General features: G+C 42.8%; 1 protein-coding gene across 1 annotated transcript in view; it reads right to left on the bottom strand.

Annotated features, from left to right (window-relative positions):
- Positions 1-925: 925 nt before the first annotated feature.
- The window catches only part of APC4 (anaphase-promoting complex subunit 4), a 67,616-nt gene continuing 41,059 nt past the window's right edge, over positions 926-27,482 (bottom strand). Inside the window, exons 4-5 of the mRNA XM_080280798.1 lie at positions 18,202-18,329; positions 926-2,896 (exon numbers count right to left, since the gene is read on the bottom strand). Coding sequence (XP_080136924.1) covers positions 935-2,896; positions 18,202-18,329 — 2,090 coding nt within the window. The 3' untranslated portion in view covers positions 926-934. The remainder of the gene's footprint in view (positions 2,897-18,201; positions 18,330-27,482) is intronic.

Here is a 27,482-nt window from a genome sequence, read left to right as displayed (position 1 = left end):
ACTCTTTCAGCACTATTTAGGTTACCCAGTAAAAGTCTCTGAGAATCAGATTATGTCCTGTACTTCTCTTTTCTAGCCCTACACTTGGCAGCCATGTATTCCTCTTTGTTACCACCCCTTTTCCACTCCCGGAAGTCTTACTTTTCTCCTTGACTCAGCTTCTTCCTCCTTATCCCACCACCATGTTACTTTATGTCTTGGGGGACTCCTTGTCCAACCACTCACTGAATCAGTAACTCTCAGGAGACTGTTCTTGAGAGCTCTGTACTGTTTATTAACACTTCTGTCAACAGCTCCCTGTTCAGCCAACACTCTACTCACCTTGCTATAGAAGGCATCCCTAATGCTTGGTTTTCAACTTCCATATTTTCCTCCTATAGGGAATAGGAAAAGAAAATACCAGTATTCTTACATTCATTCATTCTTCATATAATCCAGTGTTGCCCCATAAGGAGCATAAGAGCCAAGGGCTAGGCAAGTTGGTCCTGACATTAAAGATGAGAGTGACCAGCCTCACTCATCCCTGAGTGGCATTACATGAACAATAAACCCCAACCATCCCTTGGATATAAACGTGCACCTGATCAGTGCGACTGGAGCAACTTAATTATCCACTAAACCACCAGGTGCCATAATCTGGCTGTATGGTTACCACCCAGCATAGTAAATGGTTTCCTTGTGTACAGGAAACCATTTGGCTTGTCACTCAGTGTAGAGTCGCCTGCAGACAGAAGGAAGAGGAAAGAATGAAGGAAAGAAAGACAGAAGAGGAAGGAAGGAAAGAACGAAGGAAGAGAGGAGAGGGTAGGCACCTGACAGCAGCACTACACCAAGTGGACGGTGAGCGCCCCCACCTACCACCCAGTATTCTTACAAAAGCTTATATTAATTCCTGCAGCATTCAGCATGTCATCAATGCCTCAAACTGTACCTACTAGGTATCCTGGTGATCATCTGAAGCACCCGATGCATTCATGATAGACTCATGCTGTGCTGGGTCTTCTTCATCCTCATCCTCATCATCCTCCTCCACTTCCATTTCAAACAGCCGTACACGCCGCCGGTTCTCAGACAGCAGCAGGGCCACCTTCCTTGATCCAGACACAGCGAATGTAGCCAGTGGTCCTCCCTCTAAACGTCGATATCCACTGGAATCCACCAAAGTGCCAGCATCCCTGGGTGTGATGCCTGCTTCAGCCAAACATGTACCTCCCAAAAGGGCAACTGGTTTGAGTTCCCCACAAGCGGCAAGCATCCACAGCTGTATGAAAAATGAGGTTTTGGGATCAGAGGGATCTTGAGCCAGAACTGACAGGGTTTCCTCAGTATAGAACTGAGCTCCTATCAACTGCAACAGAGGAGACGGTGAGGTGGGCTGGTCTAGAGAGCAACCTCTGGTGCCTTCCAACTGTGAGAAAACAAACGGTGCTGCCTCAACTTGATGTGCTGGTCCTGCTGTTGTGTCTACCTGTGTCAGATGCTCAGCAGTTGTCAGCCAACGGGCGAGGTAAAGTACTGAAAGTTTTGGCCCGGGAAGGAGAACTGTGTACATGGCATTTTCTCGAGGACAGCTAATCTGACTCACACTTACAGTAGCTGAGGGAGACAAAGACATGAAAGGCACCCACGAAATAATATTCACAGCCTTACTTATAACCTTTGCTGGCTGTCCTGCCATATCATCCAGAACAGTAGCAAGACTTATGTGCTCTTGCACAAGAGATCGCTCTTTGTGATGGGGGAAAATGAGTGGGTGATCAGCAAGTGCTGGGTGTTCATTCAGAAAAGCTACCCAAGGATTAATGTCAGCATCCACTGGGGAGGAGAGTGGAGCATCCTTCAGGTACTGACCCACACGCTCTAGCCGGAATCGTGGACGTCTTTCTCCATCAGGCCCAACTGAGGTGTCTTCTAGGCTATCATGGAGAAACTCGGTGATGTAGGTAAGCTCCTGCTGAGTAATACGGCTCATCTCCTCAGGAACAGCTTCACCACGCACCCGCTGCACAACCACATACACCCATCGCAGGAATGACTTAAAAGTGCTCAGAGATCCATCTATCACCTGCTGTAACTCCACTGCTTTCAGTACAAATGCTCCTGCCTCCCTCACAGCACTGCTCACAATATCCTCCTCCACACCCAGAACACCAAAACGGTGCTGATGTCGGGCCAGGCCAACCAGGGCACTCAGCTGATACACTAGTGCCTGACCCACTGCTTGTACATTTCTTAACACTAATTTCTGAATGTTGTTGTAGCTCAGTTCAATGGAATGACCCAATTTCTTCAAGCCTTTCTCGGTTAGCTGGTTTGACAGAAACATATCAAATTCCGGTGAAGACACACCAAACACTAAAAGGTCAAGAAAATCTGCAGATACTCCTCCTTCAGGAACAGTATTAGCATAGGAGGCTAGCTTAAGATCAAGTTCAAGCAAAATACTTTCCCAAGCTTCAGTAAGAAGAGTGAGAGTGTGAGAAGCATAAGTCATGAGACCATAAATTTGTCCATAACGATAGGCAAGGGCACGCAGCTCCTGGTGGCGACAGGCTAAAATCATGGTCTCCACTGTTACGTGCACCACCTCCCTGCCCCTCTCACATTCCCGTTCCGACAAGCAACTCAGCATGTGCAGGTCGTGGGTGGGGGCAGCATCAAGCACCTTCCCAGCCCCAGGAACAGCATCTTTCAAGTCAACAGTGGCACAGTGGAAGAGACCAAAGGCATAGATGTGGACAGTAGACATGGTGGTGGCAACAGTGAGAAGAGTAAGGGCTGACTGGTCCCGCAGCAGTCGCCCCTCATGCCATCCCTCTTCACGCTCCTCACTGCTGGTCCCCGTGTATGTCTTGGAGAGGGATGGGAGAGGTGGCAGATATGTGTCCGATAAGTCCTAGAATATGAGAGAGAAAAAAAAAAAATCTTCTTAACCTTTCTTCTTAAGAAAGGATCAAACATGGCAACAGAATGGACATAAAAACTAATACAGTAATCACTCCAATATCCGACGTAATAGAGCCATACGCAGGTCCGGATAGTGGTCCTGTCCGGATATTGGGCCCCAGCTTATGGACTTGTACTTATGGACCCTAACTCAGAGAAACACCTATACAACTCCCTCTGGACATGCATAGCACCTATTTAAGACCCAAATCACACCAATAAGGCACATAAATGACTGAAATAAATGCAAAAGAAGCATAAAATGGAGGGTTTACAAGTAGGTTCACACAATATTAAACATTCTGGTGACTGGCTCCTGGACTGGTACTTATGGACCCTAACCTAGCCTAACTCAGAAAAACACCTTCCTACTGCACATGCATAGCTCCTAACACCCTATTCACAACAATAAAGGACATTAAAGGGTGAAGAGTGAAATGAGTTTTTTTTTTTTTTTTTTTTTTGTTTTTTTGGTGGGGGTCCCGGGACGATTATGTCCGGTTAGTGGGGATGTTCGGATATTGGGCGTCCGGATATTAGAGTGATTACTGTAATTTAAATCTCCAGTGATTGCTAAAATCTGATAAAACATATAATGCATATCAGAACAGGACATGATAGATGGCAGAGGCATAAACAATTCACGAGAACATTTTTAAATCTACACAATAGAAAAATGATACTTATAATTGCACATAGCTACAAGTCTCTACTTCAATTCTCTAAATACAGTAGAACCTCTCTCATTCGGACTATATGGGGTGAAGGGTTGTCTGAATTAGCAGATTGTCCGGACCATCAGGGTAATCTGCAGTTCATACCAAAAACTATCTAAAGTACATATGGTATGTTTGTTAACTATTAACATATGTGGCATATGTCAACCCTACGTAACTGCAAAAGATGAAAGGATACTAAAATAACAAAACTAATCATGCACAATAGTTTTGTATTGCATAATTTACAGGTAAGGCCATGACAAGAAACTAGCCTACATTTTAAATTGTATTAAGTGACTAAGGCCTGTGTAGGCAAAAAAAATAAATTAATTAACTGTAATATTTGGAATAAAAATAAAACTTATGTAGGCAAAAAATACATTGTCATCTTTGGCATACTGATAATGCCCATATGGGCAAGAAGCTAATGTTTGATGTACAAGCAAAGCACATTTAAGTACAAAAAATAACCTACAGTAATCATTAAACACTGCAGAATATTCCGACCCATTTTTGTGTAAGCAAACTCCTCCTTTTAACACCTTTATTCATTGCAGAAGCTACACTTGCATTAAGGGGCATGGTAAGGAGGATTAACTTTTGAAATACAGCTTAAAAATATAAATGGTTGGTGAACTAGTTGATGGAACAAATGCTAGCATGTGTTTAAACAGGCGCCCATGTTGCGACCTAGCATGATCCGAGACTAAACGAATGACGATCGCTTTCCGCGCCAGTACTGAAAATGACTTTAGAATTACTTTCAACATATTTTTGGAGCCTATTATTTTTAAATTTTGTCCGAAATAACAGAAATCCGGATTAAAGGGGTCCGGATCAAAGAGGTTCTACTGTACAATGTAATACTGTATTTTGGAAAGTTTGGATTCAACAGAACTCTTTCATATCTTTTTTTAAAGCATAGGAAAAATGAAACTACTGTAAATGCAATGTTCTGGAAAATCCAAATTCTACTGAACTGTCTTTCATACCTTATTTTTAAGCACAGGAAGAATGGAGTAATGGCAGATCCCAAAACACAGAAGCAAAGTCTCTCTCTCCCACTCTCTCTCTCTCTAACACTACATTCAGTTCATTATCAAATAAAGCAAGAAGGATTCAGAAATAGATTACTATTTTGTGTGTATGTGTGTGTGTGTGTGTGTGTGTGTGTGTGTGTGTGTGTGTGTGTGTGTACCTCTGCCATCCATATGACTTACATAAATCTTATGTCTTCTAAACTGTTTACTTCACTACAGGAGACCACAATATCATCTCGGAAGGCAATATGCTGTGTGTGTTTACACTATGGAGAAGTCAGTATCAAGTTAATATCAGTCAAAATGCCTTGGGAGAACAATGACTAATCTTGTACAAGATTAAATATTGTGCTGACTTTCAATGTTTGCAAAAACGTGTATCAGCATGATAGCCAACATGTGATACCAAGATTAGTCAAAACAAACTGACTTTCACCACAGTGAAAACCCATCTTAACTTTCAAGGCTTTACACTCACAAGACATCCATAAAGCCCTGCAGCAAGCTGCCAAGTTTATGTCTGCTAATGATAAGCAACAAAGTATCCCTTACATAAATCAGATTTGAAGTATTCTGTCCTTCAGCATTTCTTTCAAACCTATTTCCTCTCTCCATAACTTGAGCTGTTACCACTCTCATAACCCTATCTCATAGCTCCCCTATAACATTATTTCCCATAATGCTGATCAACTAGGGGTTCTAAAATGGTGGGCAATTTTATTTATTTTTATTTATTTTTTTTTTTATGTGTCCGACTCTGGGCATAGGCTTCACAGCCTGCTATCAAGGCCCAGCAGTCCTCCTACATACCATACACCTCTACATGTCACACCACTTCGGCGCTAACACCCACCGTCCATATTGAATACATTACTCCCTAAAGGGTAATATGGCAACTCCAGAGGAGTAAATGTGTATCAATAAAATATCTGATATGGTATTTTCATGCAAATCATAGACCAAACAAAATAATAATGATCAAACAGAACTGTCAGATGTGTAATATCCATTAAAAAAGGTTGTGGCTTTGCAAACAATATATTATATTCACTGCAAATAAGATGGCAACCAGAGTTACATCGGTTTCTCAGGCAATATCCCGGTACGTCTGCGATTACAGCCATGTTCAATTCAGCATGATAACAAGAGCATGAGTATCTGGCAATCAGGTTTAACGTTCATCAGAGATGGTGAACGTCCATAAGGGAAGGAGGTACTAGTACTTGATGTAACAAATAATGTAAGTAAATAAAGTACTGCAAATGTTGTAAGACACAAATTAATAACCAGGGGGAAAAAAAAAAAAAAAAAAAAAAGCTTGTAAATTCGTGTATCTTGACCAGTGACAATTTTTGAAGACCATTTGACAATTTTTTGTCATAAAACATATAGGAATAAAGTGGTGAAATATCGTAAAGCTTATACAGTGCACTCACTAGTTTCACACCTAACTGGTACCACAACCGCGTCGCGAAACTAAAAATAGAGAAACTCATGCGTATATTCACATGTAATAAGCGGTAATTGGTTTCAGGGTCAGCCACCACATTCCCCCTTAGCAACTCATTAATGGCACAATACCCCTACTATAAATTACAGTTAATCATACATATACTGGCAAACCCCAATTCGATGATGCAATTGGTTAAGTAAAAACCCATCGCCAGGCGGGGTATCGTATTTCAGGGTAGATTTAACATGTAAAGTATAGGGATGCGTTTTTGAACCGTGGGTTTCCTCCCCAACCAAGTCCTAAACCCACCCAAATGGGTCCCCCAAAAAGTTTAAAGCCAATCTAAATGGCCTAACAGCTGTAAATGAAGCTAACCTAAGCCTAAACCAGTGTCCATCTCTCCTGTACTCAGTTAAGGACACTGGAGAATGTGATCTCTGACTCGTATTCAAATTCGGTAGAGAAGAAGCAGCAGCATTGTATACAATCCCACCATCAGGTGATCCCAGGACACTTAAATGAACATCTGTTATGCATAAAAATAATTTATGGATGACGCAGACTCCTTCAAGATGCGAATTGTTGTGATGGAGATATGTTGATGTTTTGAAAGGGAATTCTCTGAACAGGGGATGTGGCTGATGATGCGATCAAGATAGTCTTTTCAACGGTCCCTCTTTATGTTGTTTTAGTTACTGTTCTGGTTGCTGAGCTCCTTTATTTTCTTCTCTCTTATTTTCCAACATTTATTTAGAAATTCCTTTGTATTTTCAAAGCGTTTTCCCTTGAACAATATGAACATGGTTACTGATCGATGATGCGATCAGGATAGCCTTTTCAACAGCCCTCTTTATGTTGTGTTAGTTACTGTTCTGGTTGCTGAGCTCCTATATTTTCTTCTCCCTTATTTTCCAACATTTATTTAGAAATTCCTTTGTATTTTCAAAGCTTTTTTCCTTGAACAGCCAGAATGTAAACACAAGATTTATCAATCGATGATGCGATCGGGATAGCCTTTTCAACAGCCCCTCTTTATGTCATTTTAGTTACGGTTCTGGTTGCTGAACTCCTTTACTTTCTTCTCTCTTATTTTCCAACATTTATTAAGAAATTCCTTTGTATTTTCAAAGCGTTTTTTCTTCAACAGACCGAATGTAAACACATGCTTTATCAATGTCACAGTTTTCATCAATGAATAAAATACAGTAATCACTCTAATATCCGGACGCCCAATAACCGAACATCCCCACTAACCGAACCTTATCGTCCTGGGATCAAAGATTCCCAAAATGGTCCGAAAATCCAAAAAAATAAAAAAAAATAAATCGATTTTTTGCCGTCCGTAATTTGAACTTGCCGCGCGCGCCGCGTGAGAGCATTGTTTTGGTTCGTCATTCCTCCGACATCCAATAGAGCGCCGCTGCATCCTCCCCACTTCCCGCCTGTCTCTCACCGCGACTGGACCTACGCTGTTCGCCATGGCTGCCCACGTGCTCACTTTTGTGGTGGTGCCGTACTTGCTGCAAGGCCTCCTGCTGCTCTCTGCCCTACTCTTAGTGTGTGTGATGATGGCCCCGCCTCCTGAGAAAAGGAAGAGAGTGGTGTTGACTCTGGAGAAGAAACGGGAGATATTGGAGAAGGTTGATGCGGGTTGGTCTTCTTCACGCATTCTCCGCGAGTTCAACCTGGCCCGGTCGACTTTGTTCGATATCAAGCGTTCCCGAGACAAGCTCATGCAGTACACGGCTGACTTCTCGTCGAGAAGCAAACGCAACGTGGAGAGGAAGGTTATGTTTACCTCCAAGTATGCAGAGATCGACCGCTCCACGTTGATTTGGTATCGACAGCAACGTGCAGCTGGTGTGATGGTACGTGGAACGGAGCTGAAGGCTGCTGCTGAGAAGTTTGCAAGGCTTCACGACGCCCTTGACTTCAAGGCATCCGAGGGTTGGCTCTTCGCGTTCAAGTTACGACATGGCCTTCCTAACCGTAAAGCACATGGCGAAGCATTGGACGCTAACGAGGATGGAGTGGACGAGTTTTGGCACAAGGTGAAAGGCTTGATCGACAGGGAGGGCCTCACTCTCGGTCAAGTCTATAACGCTGACGAAACTGGCCTATTCTATCGCTCGGTGCCAACGAACACTCTAGCCGATGAGACGGAGAAGCGTGTACCTGGCCGCAAGCTTTCTAAGGAACGGATATCTGCTTTGTGTTGTGCCAATGCTAACGGCATGCACCGGCTTAAGCCCGTTATTGTTGGCCGTGCAAAGCAGCCTAGGTGCCTTCGTGGGGTGATGGATGTCCTTCCTGTCGTATGGTACCATTCTTTGAAAGCATGGTTCACAGCTGTGATTTTCGAAGACTGGTTTCACCGTCACTTCGTCAAGGAGGTCATCCAGTACCAGACGAAGACACTGGGAATTCCTCGCGACCAGGTAAAGGCTCTCCTTCTCCTCGACAATACACCTACCCACCCGTGCGACAAGGACTTGGTTGCTGAAAATGGCCGTATTAGGTGCATGTTTCTGCCACCTAATACGACTGCTCTCATTCAACCAATGGACCAAGAAGTGATCGTGGCAACAAAGCGCCTGTACCGTCGGAAGTTCCTGGACGAGGTGATGGTTGTTCTCGAGGACGAGGACGAGCGCAGGGAAGGACGTGACACTCGAGGCAAGCGGACTTTGGAAAACCTTCGCCGCTACAACATCAAGTCTGCGCTGTACAACTGGGCTAGTGCATGGAAGGAAGTCCCTGTGAAAACTCTTGAAAATGGTTGGTCTCGTCTGCTTCTCGGAACAGATGTGGAGTACGATTTCCTAGGGTTTGACGTGGATGACTTCCATGCACGGCTACGTACGCACGGCGACGATGTTGATGTGGACGATGTTCGTGAGTGGTTGGACGACGACGAGGGCGATCCTGGGTATCAGACGTTGTCTGATATCGAGATCACGTCTTCGGTTGATGGTGTCAGTCCCGAACTTGAAGATTCTGACGACGAAGGCGATGATGATGCGGACTCCTCTCAGCAGGACACTACTCCAGCCATCCCCAAGCTGAGCGCACTCCGGGAACATCTAGAGTTCGTCCTAGACTACCTGGAACACCCGGACTGCGACAGGGAGATGGGGCCCTTGGGACTCGTGGAGGAAGTGCGTGCTTTCCGGCAGCGCATCATCAATCGCCAGAATCATCGGTCCTTGCGTCAGTCAACGATTGACAGTTTTTTCAGGCCCGTGACCCCCGCTGTGCCAAGCCCTGGTTCCACTCCGTTGCCTCCCCAAGACAGGCCCTCATGCTCCGAGCCACAGCCCAGCACATCAGCTACAGTGGAGTCACCGCTCGATGTGAGTTTGCGGCTATCTTCAGAGTCTTCTGTAGTCGGTACGCCATCACCACGACCCACCGATGCACCCCTTGGTCGCCTGCCAGTGATAGTCTCGGACTCTGACAGTGAATAAACAGCAAGAACTTCTCCACTAGACCACATGGGAATTTTGAGTGTTGTGCAGTGAAAAAAACGGTGTGTTGTGTTAAGGTTTTCAAGTTGGGAGAAAAGACTCAGTAGAAAAGAAATTTAACGTAACTAACCTTCTTTGTTTTGGCTTTGGAAAATTAAAAAAACTTGGGAAAAGTTAATGTGCAACACTTAAATTAAATGGAACATTATTTGGACTAAAGTGAACACTGTGAAGAGAACGGACTTCTGTGTGTTAGTGACTAAGTTCAGTGCAAGACTTCAGGAAGAGTGTAGTGCAAGTGCTTCAGGAAACCGTTCTTACTGTCAGAGTCCGAAAGGAGGCGGTTATTCATCGAGGTGGCCAGGGACTTGCTGTAAGTAGCCAGAATGTTTCATATTGTACTATTTTCCATACTATACTTACCAGAATGTTTCATATTGTACTTTTTTCCATACTATACTTACCAGAATGTGTCATACTGTACTTTTTTCCATACTATACTTACCTCATGCATGTGCAGTAGGAATGTGTTTTTCAGAGTTAGGTTCGGTTAGAGTCCATAAGTACCAGAATGTTTATTAATGTATGAACATACTTCTAAACCCACATTTTATGTTTCTTTTGCATTTATTTCAGTCATTTATGTGCCTTATTGGTGTGATTTGGGTGTTAAATAGGTGCTATGCATGTCCGGAGGGAGTTGTATAGGTGTTTCTCTGAGTTAGGGTCCATAAGTACAAGTCCATAAGCTGGGGCCCAATATCCGGACGAAACCAATATCCGAACCTACCGATGGCTCTATTGATCCGGATATTGGAGGGGTTACTGTATCTACTCTTTAAGGCGTTCATAATTACTGATATTTAAAATTATTATTACGTATTCCATGATAAGTTAGATGTTCAATGGTTTAATGCAAATTATTCTTTGCTGAGTCGCCTAGTTGTCCACACTGCTTTGTACCTTGTCTGATGGGAGAGAATCTGTACCCCAAATGACAGTTTTCACTCCACCAATGACTAAAACACATTAATCTAAGTCTAAAAAACAGTTTATAAATCAACAAAACACAAAATTTAAGTCTTAAAAAAAAAAAAAAAAAAAAAAAAAAAAAAAAAAAAATTTGCAAAACTGGAGGTATGCCTACGACAGGCGAGGTAGGGTGGTATTTCTCCCACCATCACTATTCCAGGGTATCGCATCTATGGGTATCGTAAACCAGGGTCTGCCTGTATTGTATTACTGAATTGTAATACCAAAAACTTTACTAACAGTGACACACAGGCTGAACCGCGTGATGAGGCTTGAAGATGAGTTTGGAGGCTGGGAGCGGTGGTTAGTTACCCCCTGTCCCCTCACTGCTCCCCGCCACCACAGATGAGTCCCGCACACACACAGAGAGAAAGTCCTGTGAGCGTGAGATCACAACAATACAAAGTTTCGTGGGATATGACGTCAAAAACATGGTGGCGGTGGCTGTGAACAAGTGACTGAGAAGATGTGGATGTGTGTGATCACTCGCCACCGGGCCTCGCGAAACTCTCAGTAAAATCGTAAGACTCCTTGCATAGGAACATTCCTTTGCGTCATGAAACTGCTATTCGGAAAAGTATAATTTGCGAATTGAGTGCACTATGTATAAAGATCGGTGGGGCATCCATCATCCACTCACTCAGTGTAGCAGTACTCTATTTTGGGTAACTACACAGAGTGACAAGCCAAATGATTTCCTGTAAATCATGAAATCATTTAATAGGATGGGTGGTAATCTTATCAACAACCAACACGTGTTCTCTATGTGTCAACAAATGGGTTGGCTGAAGGTTAGTGCCCCTCCCTAGAAAACAACCAACTTAAAATACAGTTCAAACAAGATGTCTCGGATTAGGACCGATAAAAACAGTGACGACCAAGAACAGGACAAAAGACATGGTACGTATTGCAACATAGAATGTAAGGAGTGCAAACAATGAGGTGAAAGAAAGATTGTCCAGGTGCTTGCAGGTGCAAAAGTGACATATGTGGTCTGAGACAAAATGGTGAGCTGGGAGTGTGAAAGAGTGGTAGTATGGATGGGGTATATGCATGGAAGTAGGCGAGAATGAGAGGGCAAAAGGGGGTGTAAGTACAGTATTGTGCGCAACAGATGGAAGGAAAATATAAGAGAGTATGGTTCAGTTGGGTCAGGGATTGTTTGATTAAGACTGAAAGTGGACATACAAATGTGGGCGATTGTGCGTGTATGTATGCACCAATGTAAAATCATGCAAGCAGAGTGAAAAAAGCTTTCTGGGCTAATGTGGCAGCATGCATGGAAAAGCTTGAGAGGAATGAGAGAGTGTTTCTGAATGGAGATAAGAAATGAAAAGTAGGGAATGTGAAGGTGGATGGAGCATTGGCGAGTGGGGTGTGCCTGCAGAAGTGGATGAAAATGGCAGTGCTCTAGTGGACATTTGTGAGAGAAGGGGGTTGGGGACAGACAATACCCTCCTTAGGCACAAAATGACCCACAGGTATGCTTGGTGAGTGATGAGAAGGGTGAATGAATGGAGGGCACAGACTGATTATGTGGGTGTGGATGACAGAATGAAAAAGTATGTAATGGATGCAAGAGCATACTGAGGTTGGGGGAGTGGACTTTCTGACCACCACTTGGTGGTGGTGAAAGTCAAGGTTCAAATGCAATGGAGGAACAGAAGTAAGGAAGGACAGGAGGAAGCAGTCCATACAAGAAGAGTAGAAAGGTTGCAAGAGGATGGAAAAAAAAGGCAGATTGTAGGAGAGAAGTAGAGAGGCGACTGGGTACATATGATTTGGAGCAGATGGGAAAGGTGGAAGCTGTGTGCAAGATTTTCACAGAAGAAATCTGTGCAGCATGTGAGCATGAGTGTGGGGTGAAAAGACAACGAAAGGGGGTGTGAGGAACAGCTTGGTAGAATGAGGAGGTGAAACAAGCTGTGGTACAAGAGAAGAAAGCATAATATAATGAGTGGATGGGAAGCAGAGGCATGAAGGAAATTAAAAGACGGAGGAGATAGTTATAGGCAGAGAGGAAGAGGAAGGTGAAAACATTAGTAAGAGAGTAAGAAGAGAGTGGAAGAGGAATTTCGATGGACTTTGAGTGTATAATGGAAGGAATGTATGAAAATGGTCTGGAAGGAGGTAATAAGAGTTAGACAGGGTGATAAAGAGGTTAATAGGGAAGTGCAAGATAAAAAATGGTAGACTGATAGTGGAGTTGGGAGAAAATGTGAGCATATGGAGAGAACACTTTAAGGAACTGTTAAATGTAGAGAATGAAACTAATGCAAGTAAAAGAGGCCAGTGAATTCCTGGTAGAAGGAGGGTGATGAGAAGGGAGGAAGAGATCAGCAGGGTGGAAGTAGTGGAAGCAATGAAGAAAGCCAAAATGGGAAATGTCCCAGGAAGTGATGGAGTGTGTGGTGATATGATGAAGCATGGGGGAGAGATAGTAGTAGAATGGATATGGATGATGTGCAGACTGGCCTGGGAGGAAGGCTGAGTCCCGAAGGATTGGAAGTCAGGCATAATTATTCCCTTGTACAGAAGAAAAGGGAAAAATGAAGTGTGTGGTAATCACAGGGGCATTTGTTATCTTAATGTAATAAGAAAAACATACGGTTGTACAGTTATTCAAAGAGATTGGGAAATAACACACGCATTAGCTGGAGATGGACAGGGAGGTTTTTGGAAGGGAAGAGGTTGTGTAGATCAGATATTCATCCTTAGGTCTTTAGTGGAAAAGTTTCTAGAAAAGAAGTTGTATGTGGCCTTCATGGCTTTGGAGAAATCATATGACAGAGTGGACAGACAAGGAATGTGGAAAATATTTAGAATATATGGAGTAAATGGAAAGCTCCTGAATGCCATACAGATTATTCAAGAGGGTGCTAAGGCTGCAGTGTATGTGGATCGTGAACTGAGTGAATTTTTAAATGTGAATGTTGGACTGAAACAGGGATGTGTTATGTCTCCATGGTTGTTCAATCTGTATATGGATGGGATTATAAAAGACATACAAAGTAGAGCAGTGGATGTTGAAGCTACCCTAATGAGAAAGGGCAGCGTTTAGAAATGTCATGTATTGTTGTTTGCAGATGATACCATTGTTAAGTAAAAACAAAGGTGAACTGCAACGTTTGGTGAATAAGTTTGGGATGTGTGTTAGAAACGGAATCTATAGGTGAATTTAGGGAGGAGTAAAGTTATGGTCTTCGAGAGAAATGGTGTCACTGAATATACAGTGTGGCTGGATGATGAGGAAATGAAAAATGTGAGTGCATTTAAGTACTTGGGTAATGTGATGATTGAGGATGGAAGTTTGGAGGATGAAGTGCTTTAAAAGGTACATAAAGGAAGAAAGGTTGCTGGTTCTTTGAAAACAATGATATGAAACAGGGAAGTGAGCATTGAAGTAAAAGGTCACTGCATGACAGCACTGTGGTACCAATTCTAAAGTATGGTAGTGAAGCTTGGACCTTATGGAAGGATGCAAGTCAAGAGTGAGAGCAGTGAAAATGAGTTATTTGAGAGGGGCATGTGGAGTTACTGTACATGGAGAGACAGTCCGACAAATGAGGAAGTGGAGGAGAGTTGTGATCTGGATGTGGATGTGATAGAAAGCATAAGGAGAAATACACTGCGGTGGTTTGGCCATGTGCAAAGGATTAGTGAGAGCCTAACAAGGAGGGTGTATGTGAGTGAGGTGGAGGGGGGGAGTGGGAGAGGGAGGCTGAGGATGAGATGGAGGGATGGAGTGGACACATATATGAAAGAGGGGTGTGTGAGCAGGGGGTAGGGCAGTGAAATGGCAGGGGACAGGGTAACACGGAGGTGATTTATTTGTGGCCACCCCTTACATGTAAGGATTAAAGCGTGTGGCAATAGATAGATAGATAGACAACACAACAGGCTTATACTATGAAAATCTTTTCATTTACTTCAAATAAATAAATAAATAAATAATTATTAAAAAGCCAAAACCATGTTTAATATTTCCCACATGTTGCTGGAAACTGTCGGGAAAAGAAATTATAATAAGTGATAAGAGTTTTAATAAACATAGTGTGACTGTCAGCTTGGACCCCGACATACTGTTCTTCTGGCTGAGTTCTCTGCCTTGGAGTGCTGACTGTGTGACCAGTTATGGAAAAATGCTTGTAGCCATACATCATACTCCTTTGCGGTACCTCTCTGGATTGATGAAAACCAAGCAGCTACTACCTAATGGGAATTCTGGTAATTTTACTGTCACAAAAACTGATCCCTAACTTTCGTTTCGTTTCGTTTCATTTCATTACTGAAGGCTCCAACGTGCTTGCATGTGTCGGCCTTGGTCACCTAATGGCGGCTCTCCATGCTGCTCGATCTATGGCAGCCTCCCTGTTCAGTGAAAGCAGTGATATGAAACAGGGAAGTGACCTGAAGTCACACTTAATGACCTCGTCCTAGGTCTTCTTTGGTATGTACCTCGCAATCCCACCCCTAATATTAACACTTCTCACTTTCTGCACCCAATTATAATCCCTCATCCCCTCCACATGCACAAACCGCCTTAATCTACCTCTCCTCATCACGTCACCAATACACTCCAGTCCCATCCTACCTCTCAATTCTTCCATTGTAAACCCAGCCCCTCCAGGCCTTGCACTCAGGGACGCACTGCACATCCACCTAATCATTCTCATTTCTGTACATTTAAGCTTGCGAATATCCTCTTCCTTTACTGTCCAGGTCTCACTACCATACAGCATTACATTCCTAACACATGCTGCATACAAAGATCCCTTAGCACTTAGGGAGAGCCCTCTCAATGTTGGGAGGTAACAGCTCCCTGAACTTCTTCCAACCACTCCTCACCCTAGCCACAGAGCTAGCTCCACCCCCACCTCCAGCACATAACATGTCTCCCAAATAACAAAACTCTTCCACACACTCAGGAGACTCACCAGCAAGTTCAATTCTTTCATGCCTGACAATCTCCATCAGCTCTCACTGACACACCGCACACATAAAATCAAATCAGCATTATCTTGCCGTCTACCTCCAATATCACTACATCTCTTATGCACCCACTTATAACAAACACTACACAAGATGGAATTAGTTCCCATGGTCTTGTGGCAAACTGCACATGGCCACTCTCCCTCTTCTTTGACAGTACCACCACCAACCCTAGATATCATCACTCTTGTTTTATCTGCATTTACTCTTTAGCCCTTCTGCCCCATACCATCTCTCCACTTCCTAAATCTTTCCTCCGCCTCCCTTTCATTCTCCGCAATCAGCACTAAATAATTAGCATACAGCAGCTTCCACAGAGTCTATTTCTAAAGTCATGTGAGAGGGCTTCAAGTACCATGATAAACAACAAGGGACTCAAAACTGACACCTTATGCACACGAACATTCATGGAAAACTCATCACTCAAATCTCCATTCACTCTTACCTGGCTGCGAGCACCCACATACATGGCCATAACCACCCAAATTAGCCACTTCTCGATCCCAAGCTTCCTCATTGTCCGCTGCCTTGTATTACCAACAGAAAATGAATGTAATTACTCTGTACACATTTTTCTGCATTCTCCAGACAAAAATATAATTTATAATGAAAATAATACTGCATAAAAATATAAGCATATACTACAAATGGTACCAAATGAACTACACAGACAACTGCATACTGCTATCTACACTTAAAATGGGAATTCAAACTGTCTGTGGGAAAATTAGGTGTCAAATGATACCAGAGGAAACTTATGTCATATTGTCAATCACGACCGTAGTAGAGGTTTTCCCATAGATAAATAGAGATGTTCAAGGTAAAGGATAATAGAATACTAAAAGATATGATGGTAACAAAGGGATCAATGGAAACTTGCTTCTTGTCTATGTATCACATGAAGTCTGTCAAACACAAATACATAAAAATGGCACCATGCATCCTCTTCAAAAATCCCCAGATTGAGACTGGCAATGGCACAGCTGATGTTTTCTATGAATCGGAAGCTAAATCAAATGCCAACACCAGCAAACAGCTTCCCGACAGTTGCTGGAAATTCTGTCTATCTATCTATTGCCAGACACCTTAAACCAGTGAGGGGTGGCCACAAACAAATCGCATCCATGTCGTCCTGTCCCCCGCCATTTTACTGCCCTGCTCCCAGCTCATACCCCTCTCTCTCATATACCTCTCCACTCCATCCCTCCATCTCATCCTTGGTCTTCCCTCCCCTCTCCCCCCCTCCACTTCCCTCACATACACTCTCCTCATCAGTCTCTCACTCTCCATCCTCTCCACATGGCCAAACCACCTCATTGTATTTCTCCTAACGCTTTCTATCACATCCACATCTACACCACAATGCTCCTTCACATCCTCATTTGTCAGTCTGTCTCTCCATGTGACTCCACAGGCTCCTCTCAAATAGCTCATTTCCATTGCTCTCACTCCTAACTTCTGTCTCTCCAACAAGGTCCAAGCTTCACTTCCACATGTTAGAGTTGGTATCACAATACTGTCATGTAGAAACTTGTTCACTTTCATGCTCACTTCCCTGTTTCTTATCACTGCTTTCAAGGAACCAGCAATCTTTCTTCCTTGTTGTACCCTTTCAATCACTCTCATCTTAAATGTCAGGACCAACTTGCCTAGCCCCAGGCTCCTAGGCTCCTCATGGTACAATGTAGGATTGGATAATGGATGGATGGATGGATGTACCCTTTCAAGTACTTCACCCTCTAAACTTCCATCCTTACTCATCACACTACCTAAGTACTTAAATGCACTCACATTTTCCACTTCCTCCTCACCCAGCCTCACTGTACATTCACTGACTTCACTTCTCTTGAAGACCATAACTTTACTCTTCCCTACATTCACCTTTGGAATCTCAAGTTGCTGGAAATTGTTTGGGAAAAAAACATGTGTAATAAGATTTGTTAACAATATGCACGTCTCAGCTTGGATCTTTGATTCTATTGACATGGCTGACTCCTGCCTAAGAATGATGATTGTATGGCTAGTGATCAAATTCTCAGTCACCCTTCACTCTTATGGTAGAACCTCCCAGGGTAAACAATAGCCATTCATCAACTGCTTATGAAAAAAATGTCCAAAGCTGTGCAAAACTGTCAAGCAGCAAAAGAAAATTTACTTTCTCTCAATTATATTACTAATGATCCATCAATCACTGCATTAACTTTTTCATTGCAACAACACCTTCTGTGCTAAATCTCTGCTTCCATCATATGATTCAATTCAACCTGGAAGAGCCATCTGACAATGAAGAGACTAATGGAGGTTATTTTCAAACCCTTCCATCAAAAACATCATTCTTGAGTTTAATCACAAAGCTTCTTTGGCCTTTTCAGTAAAGGACTTATTGAAGGTTATTTTTTATCCCTTCAATCGTAAATTATTTGTGAGATAAATAAAAGAAATCCTTTGCAGAGATTAAATGGAGTAATTCAGTCACAAAGCTCCCTTCTGAAGTCTGGTACACAGCCAGAACAAATGGAAAAAGACCATGTATGCATGTATTATATACTGACCTCAAAGGGTGGCTGTGTGGGTACTGGTTGTGCCTGGTGAAGTGCCCAGGTGAGTGCCGTGACCTCACCACTAACATTCAGTCGATGCACTGGGTTACTATCCTCTATATCCAAGAGCACCACCTCACCTAGTGGATTAAAACACATTACAGAGTATCCATCCATTCATCCATCATCCAATCTTATGTTGCCTCATGAGGAACGTAGGAGCCCGGGGCTAGGCAGGTTGGTCCTGACATTTAAGATGAGAGTGACCAACCTCACTCATCCCTGAGTGGCATTACATGAGCAATAAACCCCAAATAACCCTTGGATATAAACCTGCACTGGCTCAATCCAACTGGAATGCCTTAATTACTCATTAAACCACCAGGTGCCATAATTTGGTTATATGGTTACCACCCAGCATAATAAATGGTTTCCGGGTGTACAAGAAACCATTTGGCTTGTCACCCATAGACAGATGGAAGAAGAATGAAGGAAAGAAAGACAGAAGAGGGAGTGTAAAGTCACCTGTAGACAGAAGAAGGAGGAAAGAATAAAGAAACGAAAGACACAAGAGGAAGGAAGGAAGAGCGGAAAGGGCAGACACCCAAAGCAGCACTATATCGAGTGAGTGGATGGTGAGTGCCCCCATCTATCAAATTCATTACAGAGTATTATTATTATTACTATTATTATTATTATTATTATTAATTACTATTATTTCAATAAACATCCACTCACTCAATGTAATGCTGCTCTCGGGTGACTGCCCATTCCTCTCTTTCTTCCTTCTTTCTTTCCTTCCTCTTCTGTCTTTCTTTCCTTCATTCTCTCTTCTTTCTGTCTACAGGAGACTCTATATTGAGTGACAAGCCAAATGGTTTCCTGTACACCAGGAAACCATTTACTACACTAAAAGGTAACCATACAACCAGATTATGGCACCTGATGGTTTAGCAGGCAATTAAGGCACTCCAGCTGCATTGAGCTTGTGCAGGTTAACCCGCCCCGTCCCGACCACTTTTTGACCACTGGTACCCCCCAATCCCGACCATTTTTTGACCCTTTTTTTTTTTGCTAAAACTTTCGCTTTTGGTGAGAAACATCGAAAATTCATAGAGAAATCACTCACCTGAGGTTTAAAATACTCATTACAGGTAGGAGAGCCTCCTTACCTTACTGGGTTTTCTATCAGGCTGGCACCAAAGAAAACGAGTTCTATGGGAGGATAACTATTTCACACCACTCATAAACGGTATTTATTTATTTACTGTTACGAATTTATATGTAGTACAAGAGTATATTGGTTTTCAAGCAGTAATATAGGCATTATAAGCATTGTTTCACTCACTAATACCTGACCTTTTTTTGCCACATTACCTGATCATCATTTCTAACTGTTTCTTCCTCTAATGCTATGTAAAGTTTGTCCTCCACATTGTCATTGATTGGGGAATCACTTTGGCCCTGAATTTCGTACCGTGGCATGACATGGCTATACTGGCCAGGTCACTGATAACAGGTGAATTGCTGAGAAAAGGGCATGCAGGGGGGGAGGAGGAGGTCATGCTGGGTAAGGCATTGTCTCTGCCTGGCATCTTGTTGAGGAAGGTGTCCCGTGTATATGTACCAAAAATGACTCGCGAAAATTGAAAATTGTGGAAATTATGAACCTTGCAATTGCAGGACGTAGAAGTACGTCCTTGGGATTAGCTGTGACAAAACGTGAGGACGTGGAAGTACGTCCTCGGGACGGTGCGGGTTAATATCCAAGGGATGGTTGGGGTTTATTGCCCATGTAATGCCACTCAGGGATGAGTGAGGTTGGTCACTCTCATCTTAAATGTCAGGACCAACTTGCCTAGCCCTGGGCTCCTACGATCCTCATAGGGCAACACTGGGTTAGATGATGATGATGATGATGATGACGATGATTAGTATTACTGTTAGTATTATTACAGCACAATTCCACAAATCCAAAATGGTCAGGATCAAGAGGCTTTTGGAAATCTGAATGTTTGGTAAAGTGGAATTTTCTATCACTGCCATCAAGTATGTGTGTATGGATATCCATCTGCTTGGCATTCCTTTAAGAAATTACTGTATCCAATCAATAATTTATCCTAGTCATGGTTTTAATGGTTCAGATGTGAATAAACAAAGACAGTGTTTTTGACCAGACAGATAGAATCTCAAAACATGTTATTGCATCATTGTTAAAGTGAATCCTTCCTGAGCTAGCTTGGGTTAGTGTAGTCTACTGCAGGACTTTATGAATACAGTGGCAACCCTGGACACTACATCAGGAGTTCTTTGATGGTAAATACTGGTACGTCACTATAATCAATACCACAAATAAATAAATAATGACATACATTCATAAATAAAATCAACTGGCTTTCAAAATTCTTTTGATAAGCTAGTATTCTTTACTTGGATTTTAGAAACAGCACTGTACATTAATATTAATATTTATTATTATTATTGTTATTTTGTGGTAGGTGGGGGTGCTCACCATCCACTCACTCAATGTAGTGCTGCTCTCGGGTGTCTGCCCTGTCCTATCCTCCATCCTTCTTTCCTTCCATCTTCTTCTGTCTTTCTTTCCTTCATTCTTTCCTCGTCTTTCTGCCTGAGGGCGACTTTACACTCCCTCTTCTGTCTTTCATTCCTTCATTCTTTCCTCTTCCTTCTGCCCTTGGGTGACTCTACACTGAGTGACAAGCCAAATGGTTTCCTGTACACCAGGAAACCATTTACTATGCTAGGTGGTAACCATATAACCAAATTTTGGCACCTGGTGGTTTAGTAGGTAATTATTGTGCTCCAATCGGATTGAGCCGGTGAAGGTTTATATCCAAGGGATGGTTGGAGTTTATTGCTAAAGTAATGCCACTCAGGGATGAGTGAGGCTGGTCACTCTCATCTTAAATGTCAGGACCAACTGCCTTGCCCCGGGCTCCTACGCTCCTCATGGGGCAACGTAGGATTGGGTGGTGATGATGATGATGATGATGATGATGATGATGATGATGATGATGATTATTATTATTATTAGCAGCAGCAGCAGTGGCTTCATCATCATCATACAAACCCCACTTCCCACCTAACAACAGGATTTTTTTTTTAACCTGTGTTGGCTAAAACTGTTGTTGTTACTTATTATTATTATTACAGTAGAATTTATAAAGCATGAAAAGGGTAATGTTATTTAGAAAATTATGTGGGGTAGACAATGGTAATGCTGACTGAGCATTACATGAATCTGACAGTTCAAAGGTATAAGAGGTGTAATACTGTACAAGTCCATTAATCCAAATGGCAGTGGATCAAGAATCATTCGGATTATCAGATTTTTCGGATTTTTGGGTGGGACTCCTAAGACACTTAATTTCATGTTTAAACTGAAATTTTACCTAATGGATCACTTTTCATGCATTCATAATACAATATGGCACATATTAACAATAGATTATGTATTACACAAGTTTTAATCTTAATAATGTATCACTGAAGACCTGAACTGTAATTGGTAAATTAAGAGATGTTATGGGTTGTTTATTTCACCAGTAATGCGTAGTGTTGAAAACAGCAGTCGTAGGCAGGTAAATCCAATTAGAGAGAGTAAGTCCAGGGTTAATAATATTATGCATGTACTGTAAAAGCACAAAAACTTAATATGTATTACTGTGGAAAATTCCTTAAACCTACAGTACAGTATATTTCACTTTGTTTGTCACTTTCACTCATCGTCCTCGAGTATCGGCTCAGGACAACTTGCTTCTTCTAGAGTTCCTTGAGGTGCCTTCTTTGGAGTGTGAGTAGCTGGTCTTGAATCGTCATCAGTGGATTTACGTGCCTGGTTTCTCATGCACTTCAGCCAGTCACGGATATTAGCCTGCCTGACAGCCTGAGCATGTTTCTTGTATAACTCATTTTGCAAGATATGGAAACTGATCACCTCAGCCCCACTGTATTATTTTGTTCAATGAAATGCACCAGTTTATCAAAGTATACAGAAGCTTCCTTCCATGAAACTTCCATGACCACACCGCTCAGCACTTTGGCGCATTTTGCACCCAGTTTGAATTTTTTAAACTTTTGGAGTTTTTGTCAGCCTTCTTCAAAAATTCGGATTATTGGGATTTTCGGATTATCAGTGTTCGGATTAATGGACTTTTACTGTATATGAACCAACCTGTGTACTGTACCTTTTCTTGCTTATAGCAACACAAACTCAATTTGTTCAGGTTTATCCCATCCTTATCACTTTCAGTTAAACTTTTCACCCCAAAGACACACGGATGAGAAGCCTACATGTGGTGCCACTATGCAACCTAGGTGGAGCTAAGCAGCTGCAGCATCCATTTACAAGTCAAATCTCCTCATATTTTCCTCCATTTTGCCATGAGGAAGAATCCTGGTCTGACCCTGGCAAGGTAATGTCTACCACAAGAGGGCACCACTTCTATGCACGGTGTAAGTGACGCACTGTACTTGTAGGATGACCTCACAGAAGCAGTTGCTTACCTGTGGTTGATTGGTCTACTCAGCCATACAGACTGGAGTTACATGTTGACAATGGTGAAACCTCAAAGACGTCTTTCCAAAATTAAATAAAACTGGTTGCTATAATAATGTTTTAAGGATCAATTAAAAATAATACTTCAAACCCCTTCAACACGAGCAAATCGTTGGGGAAACAAGTTAAAAAAGGAAAAAATTGGATTAAACAGCTAAACTTTACACCATGTTTCTCCATCTAAATCTAAACTCGTAAAACTTCACCTAACTTTACCACACATTTGTAGTAATAGTAGTAGTAGTTGTTCCCTCGGCAGTCTGGCTGAACTACCCCGAATCGCAAAGAAAGGCCACAGCTGAGACTGGGTTTTCCCAGAGAACTCTCAAGGAGTGCATGTTGTGTTGTTGGTGCACGCGATTGTGTGCAATGCAGTCTTCCATAATGTGTTTAACAGTATGGGGTGCTGTGTTGCATCCTGGACAGGCATCAGCAACTGAGTCATCCAGCCTCTTCTGATATACTCAAGAGGGCTGGATGATGCCCACATCTCATCCTGGCCAGGTGGACCCTGTCCTCACGAGGGCGGTCGGATTCAGAAGGGTTGGTATCAGGAGGCTGTGCATGCAGCTGTGTGTTGTCTTTGAGTGACTGAATGGGGCGGCAAGTGATTTGAGTATGGATATGCTTCTGGATGCTGGTCCGAGGCGGGTGAAAGGGGAGAGATGAGAGTACAGAATTTGTGTATATCGTGTGCTGGGTGTTGCACTGATGCTCCTTGGTGTGTGTGTGGATGTGCTGCCATATGTAGTGTAGGGGACAGTGTGGGTTTGTGGAGGTTGCAGAAAGAATTTGTGTACCTCTCATGTCTAGATGAACCTTGACTTTGAGGACTTTGGCTTCTTAGTGTAGGTGGTCTGTAGGTGTAGCAGCTGTGCAGCCTGTGATTATTTTTAGGTCCTTGTTCTGCATGGTCTGTAGAGTGTTAGAGTGTATTTTAGTGAGGTTAGAAGCCCAAACAGGGCTTGCATAATTCATCACTGAACACATACAATGTTTGTATGCTGTGGTGGTGGTTTCTTTGTTGTGTCCAAATGTTACCTCACAGCACTGAGTCTTGGTGTTAATTTATTTTTATTTATTTATTTATTTTTTTAAATAACAGAACAGAGGAAGGAAAAACAAATGAATAAAAAAAATAATCCATACACCAGATTACTGGTATCCTCTGTTCATAAAATATCTGTCACAGTTAGACTTTTTTTTTTTTTTTTTTTTTTTTTTTTTTTTTTTAATGCGAGGAAGAAGGAACCAAAGTCCATGAGCCCGCAGTAACAGTTCCCTCCAAGAGAAAAACAAAATACAATAGAGAGCCAAATTCAAGATCCGATCATTTTGAGATGCCTGGACACACTGCGTTTGAAAAACTGGAGATCATAGGCAGCAGGAAATACAGACAGAGGGAGACAGTTCCAGAGCTGACCTGTTGCATAAATGAAAGACCGGGAGTAATGGTTAACTCTTGCATTAGAGAGTTGGACAGAAAAGGGATGAGAGTTTGCTGCCAGGCGGGTGCTACGCGCCCGTCGTAGAGGTGGAGGAATGCAAGCAGACAGTCCAGAGGAGCAGTGACCATTAAAGTAGCGATAGAAAAGAGATAAAGATGCAACAGTGCGGTGAAGAGACAGAGGTTGAAGGGAGTCAGTAAGAGGAGGAGAGTTAATGAGACGAAAAGCTTTTGACTCCACCCTATTGAGAAGAGCAGTATGTGGGGAGCCTCCCCACACATGAGAGTTGTACTCCACACAGGGGCGGATAAAACCCCTGTATAGAGTCAACAACTGTGCAGGGGTAAAGAAAGAGCGGAGTCGGCTTAGCACACCCAATCTCTTGGAAGCAGATTTTACAAGAGATGTAATACGATCTTTCCAAGATAAGTCCTGAGTAAATGAAACCCCAAGCATGTTCAAGGATGATGCAGGATTAAGCTGAATATTATTAAACATTAGTGGGTATACCTGTGGAAGATTTTGTTGGGTTGATAGGTGTAAGAACTGAGTCTTAGATGCATTAAAAACAACCATATTATTATTACCCCAGTCAGATACGAGCCAAGTCAGACATTAGGTGTGCCATAGCCTCATCCCTTGTTTGCTGAAGTAACTGTTGAGATGGGCGTTGCGGGAACCGACTGGAAAGGTGAAGGGTGGAGTCATGAGCGTATGAGTGGATAGGGTTAGATGTACAGCTTAGAAGATCATTGATGAATAAAAGGAAGAGAGTTGGTGATAGGACAGAGCCCTGAGGAACACCACTGTTGATAGATCTAGGAGAAGAACGATGGCCGTCTACAACAGCGGCTATAGAACGACCAGAAAGGAAGCTAGCAATGAAGGCACAGATAGAAGGATAGAAACCGTAGGAGGGCAGTTTGGAAATTAAAGATTTATGCCAGACTCGATCGAAAGCCTTTGAGATGTCAAGTGCAATGGCAAAGCTTTCGCCAAAGTCCCGAAAGGAGGATGACCAGGAGCCTGAAAGGTAGGTGAGAAGATCGCCAGTGGAGCGTCCCTGATGGAACCCATACTGACGATCGGAAAGAAGGTTGTGATAGGAAAGATGCCTTAAAATTTTTCTATTAAGAATTGACTCGAAAACTTTTGAAATACAGGACGTTAAAGCAATTGGACGATAGTTGGAGGGTTGGGAGTGGTCACCCTTCTTTGGGACTGGCTGAATGAGAGCAAACTTCCAGCAAGAAGGAAAGGTACAAGTTGACAGACAAAGGCGAAAAGAGTTTGCATAGGCAGGGTGTAAGCAAAGAAGCACAGTTCTTGAGAACAACAGGAGGGACCCCATCAGGCCCATATGCCTTGTTAGTACTGAGGCCAGTGATGGCAGAAAATACATCAGCTGAAGAAATTTTAATATCAGCCATGAGGAAGTCAGAGGGGGGAAGTGATGGAGGAACAGCACCGGAATCGTCTAAGGTGGAATTGGAGGAGAAAGTCTGTGCGAAGAGATCTGCTTTATCAGTAGAAGAAATAGCTACAGAACCATCAGCGTAGAAAAGAGGAGGGAAGGATGATGAGGTAAAGTTGTTAGAAAGATTTTTGGCAAGGTGCCAGAAGGAGCGGGAAGAATTCGAGTTGGAGAGCTGAGAGCATTTAGTATGGATGAAATTATTTTTAGTAGAGAGAAGAACAGACTTAGCACGATTCCGGGCAGAAACGTAAAGATGATGTGATTCAGGAGTGGGTTGGCTCCGGTACCTTTTGTAGGCCCTCTCCTTGTTGCGGACAGCATTAGAACAAGCGTGATTAAACCAAGGCTTTCTTGCATTAGTCAAAGGATATGAGAAAGGAATGTATGCTTCCATGACCAAGAGAATAACCTCCGTAATGCGCAAGGCACACTTAGATGGCTCACTGCCATGGAAGCAATAATCATTCCAGGGAAAATCAAAGAAGTACTGTACTGCCTGAGGGCCTCCCAGTCCGCAGCTCCAAAATGCCACAGACAACGTTTCCCTGGAGGGTCCACAGGCTGTACCGGAGTGATAGGACAGGTTAAAGTAATAAGGTTGTGATCGGAGGAGCCCAACGGAGAGAAAAGATTAACAGAGTAAGCAGAAGGATTAGTTGTGAGGAAGAGGTCAAGTATGTTGGAGCTCTCTCCAAGTCGTTGCGTATATATACACAACAGCCACCTTTGGCTTTGAAATGAGTATTGTATAAAGTAGGAGGATACAGAAGAGGGTTTTCTGTCAGTTGCCTCAGACAGCTGAGTCTCCGTTAGAAAAAGAAGGTGAGGTTTAGAGGAGGAGAGGTGGTGCTCAACAGAGCGAAAGTTAGAAGAAAGGCCGCAAATGTTGCAGAAATGAAGAAGACGAGAGTCAGACAGTGGTTCCAGGCACCTCAAGTCATCACCGGTAGAGGGGCGGATGGTGGGGGCATTTCAACCCACAACTTGAACAGTTGTGGGTTGAAATTTGGAGGGAAACAAGTCTGGGGAAGCGAGTTCCAGGATGATGCAGTTCGGGGAATGAAAGAATTCTGATAGGCAGAAATTCTGCAATATGGCTGAGTGACATTCCAGTCATGAGCGCTACCAGATGCCCGTGTAGCATGAGGGAAGGCATGGAGAGGTGGCACCATGGACACAACTTTGTCTGAGCATTTGCCATAAAAATATCTGTAAAATATTGCAAGGGGGGCAACATTCCTTTTTACTTGCAGGGGAGGTAGTTTATTTGTAATGGCCGGGTTGTTAATAATTCTAACAGCTTTGCTCTGAATTTTGTCTAGTTGTTTTAATGCAACCTCTCCAAATCCATTCCACAAGGGTGAGCAATATTCAAGCTGAGAGCACACATGACTCTTATAAATTATAGCTAACTGCTCATCAGCGAAGAAGTTACGGACTCTGTACAATAAATCAAAGTTTTTTTGAGGCGGTTTTAGCAGCTGCTCTAACATGAGAGGTCCAGCTGAGGGCATTGTTAAGTGAGTGAGATGCCAAGAATTTCAATACTTTTGGAGATGGGAATATTAGTAGCACTGAAGGTAATGTACGAATCTGGCAGTATCTGTCTATTAATAAACTGTATATATTTAGTTTTACTAGCATTAAATGAGACAAGGTTGTTTTGTCCCCATTCATAGATCGTAGATAGGCCTTGATTTATGGAGATGGCTGTACTGAGTTGAGAGGCTGAGATATTAGACTTTGTGAATGGTTGTCTGAGTGTGAATGAACTATGTAGTGTTGAGTC

This window comes from Coenobita brevimanus, chromosome 86, assembly GCF_032717465.1.
Source record: "Coenobita brevimanus isolate Jiangsu-jjx chromosome 86, ASM3271746v2, whole genome shotgun sequence".
Lineage (NCBI taxonomy): Eukaryota > Metazoa > Arthropoda > Malacostraca > Decapoda > Coenobitidae > Coenobita > Coenobita brevimanus.
The sequence above is the reverse complement of the archived record's forward strand: the minus strand, read 5'-3'. Positions and strand labels throughout refer to the sequence as shown.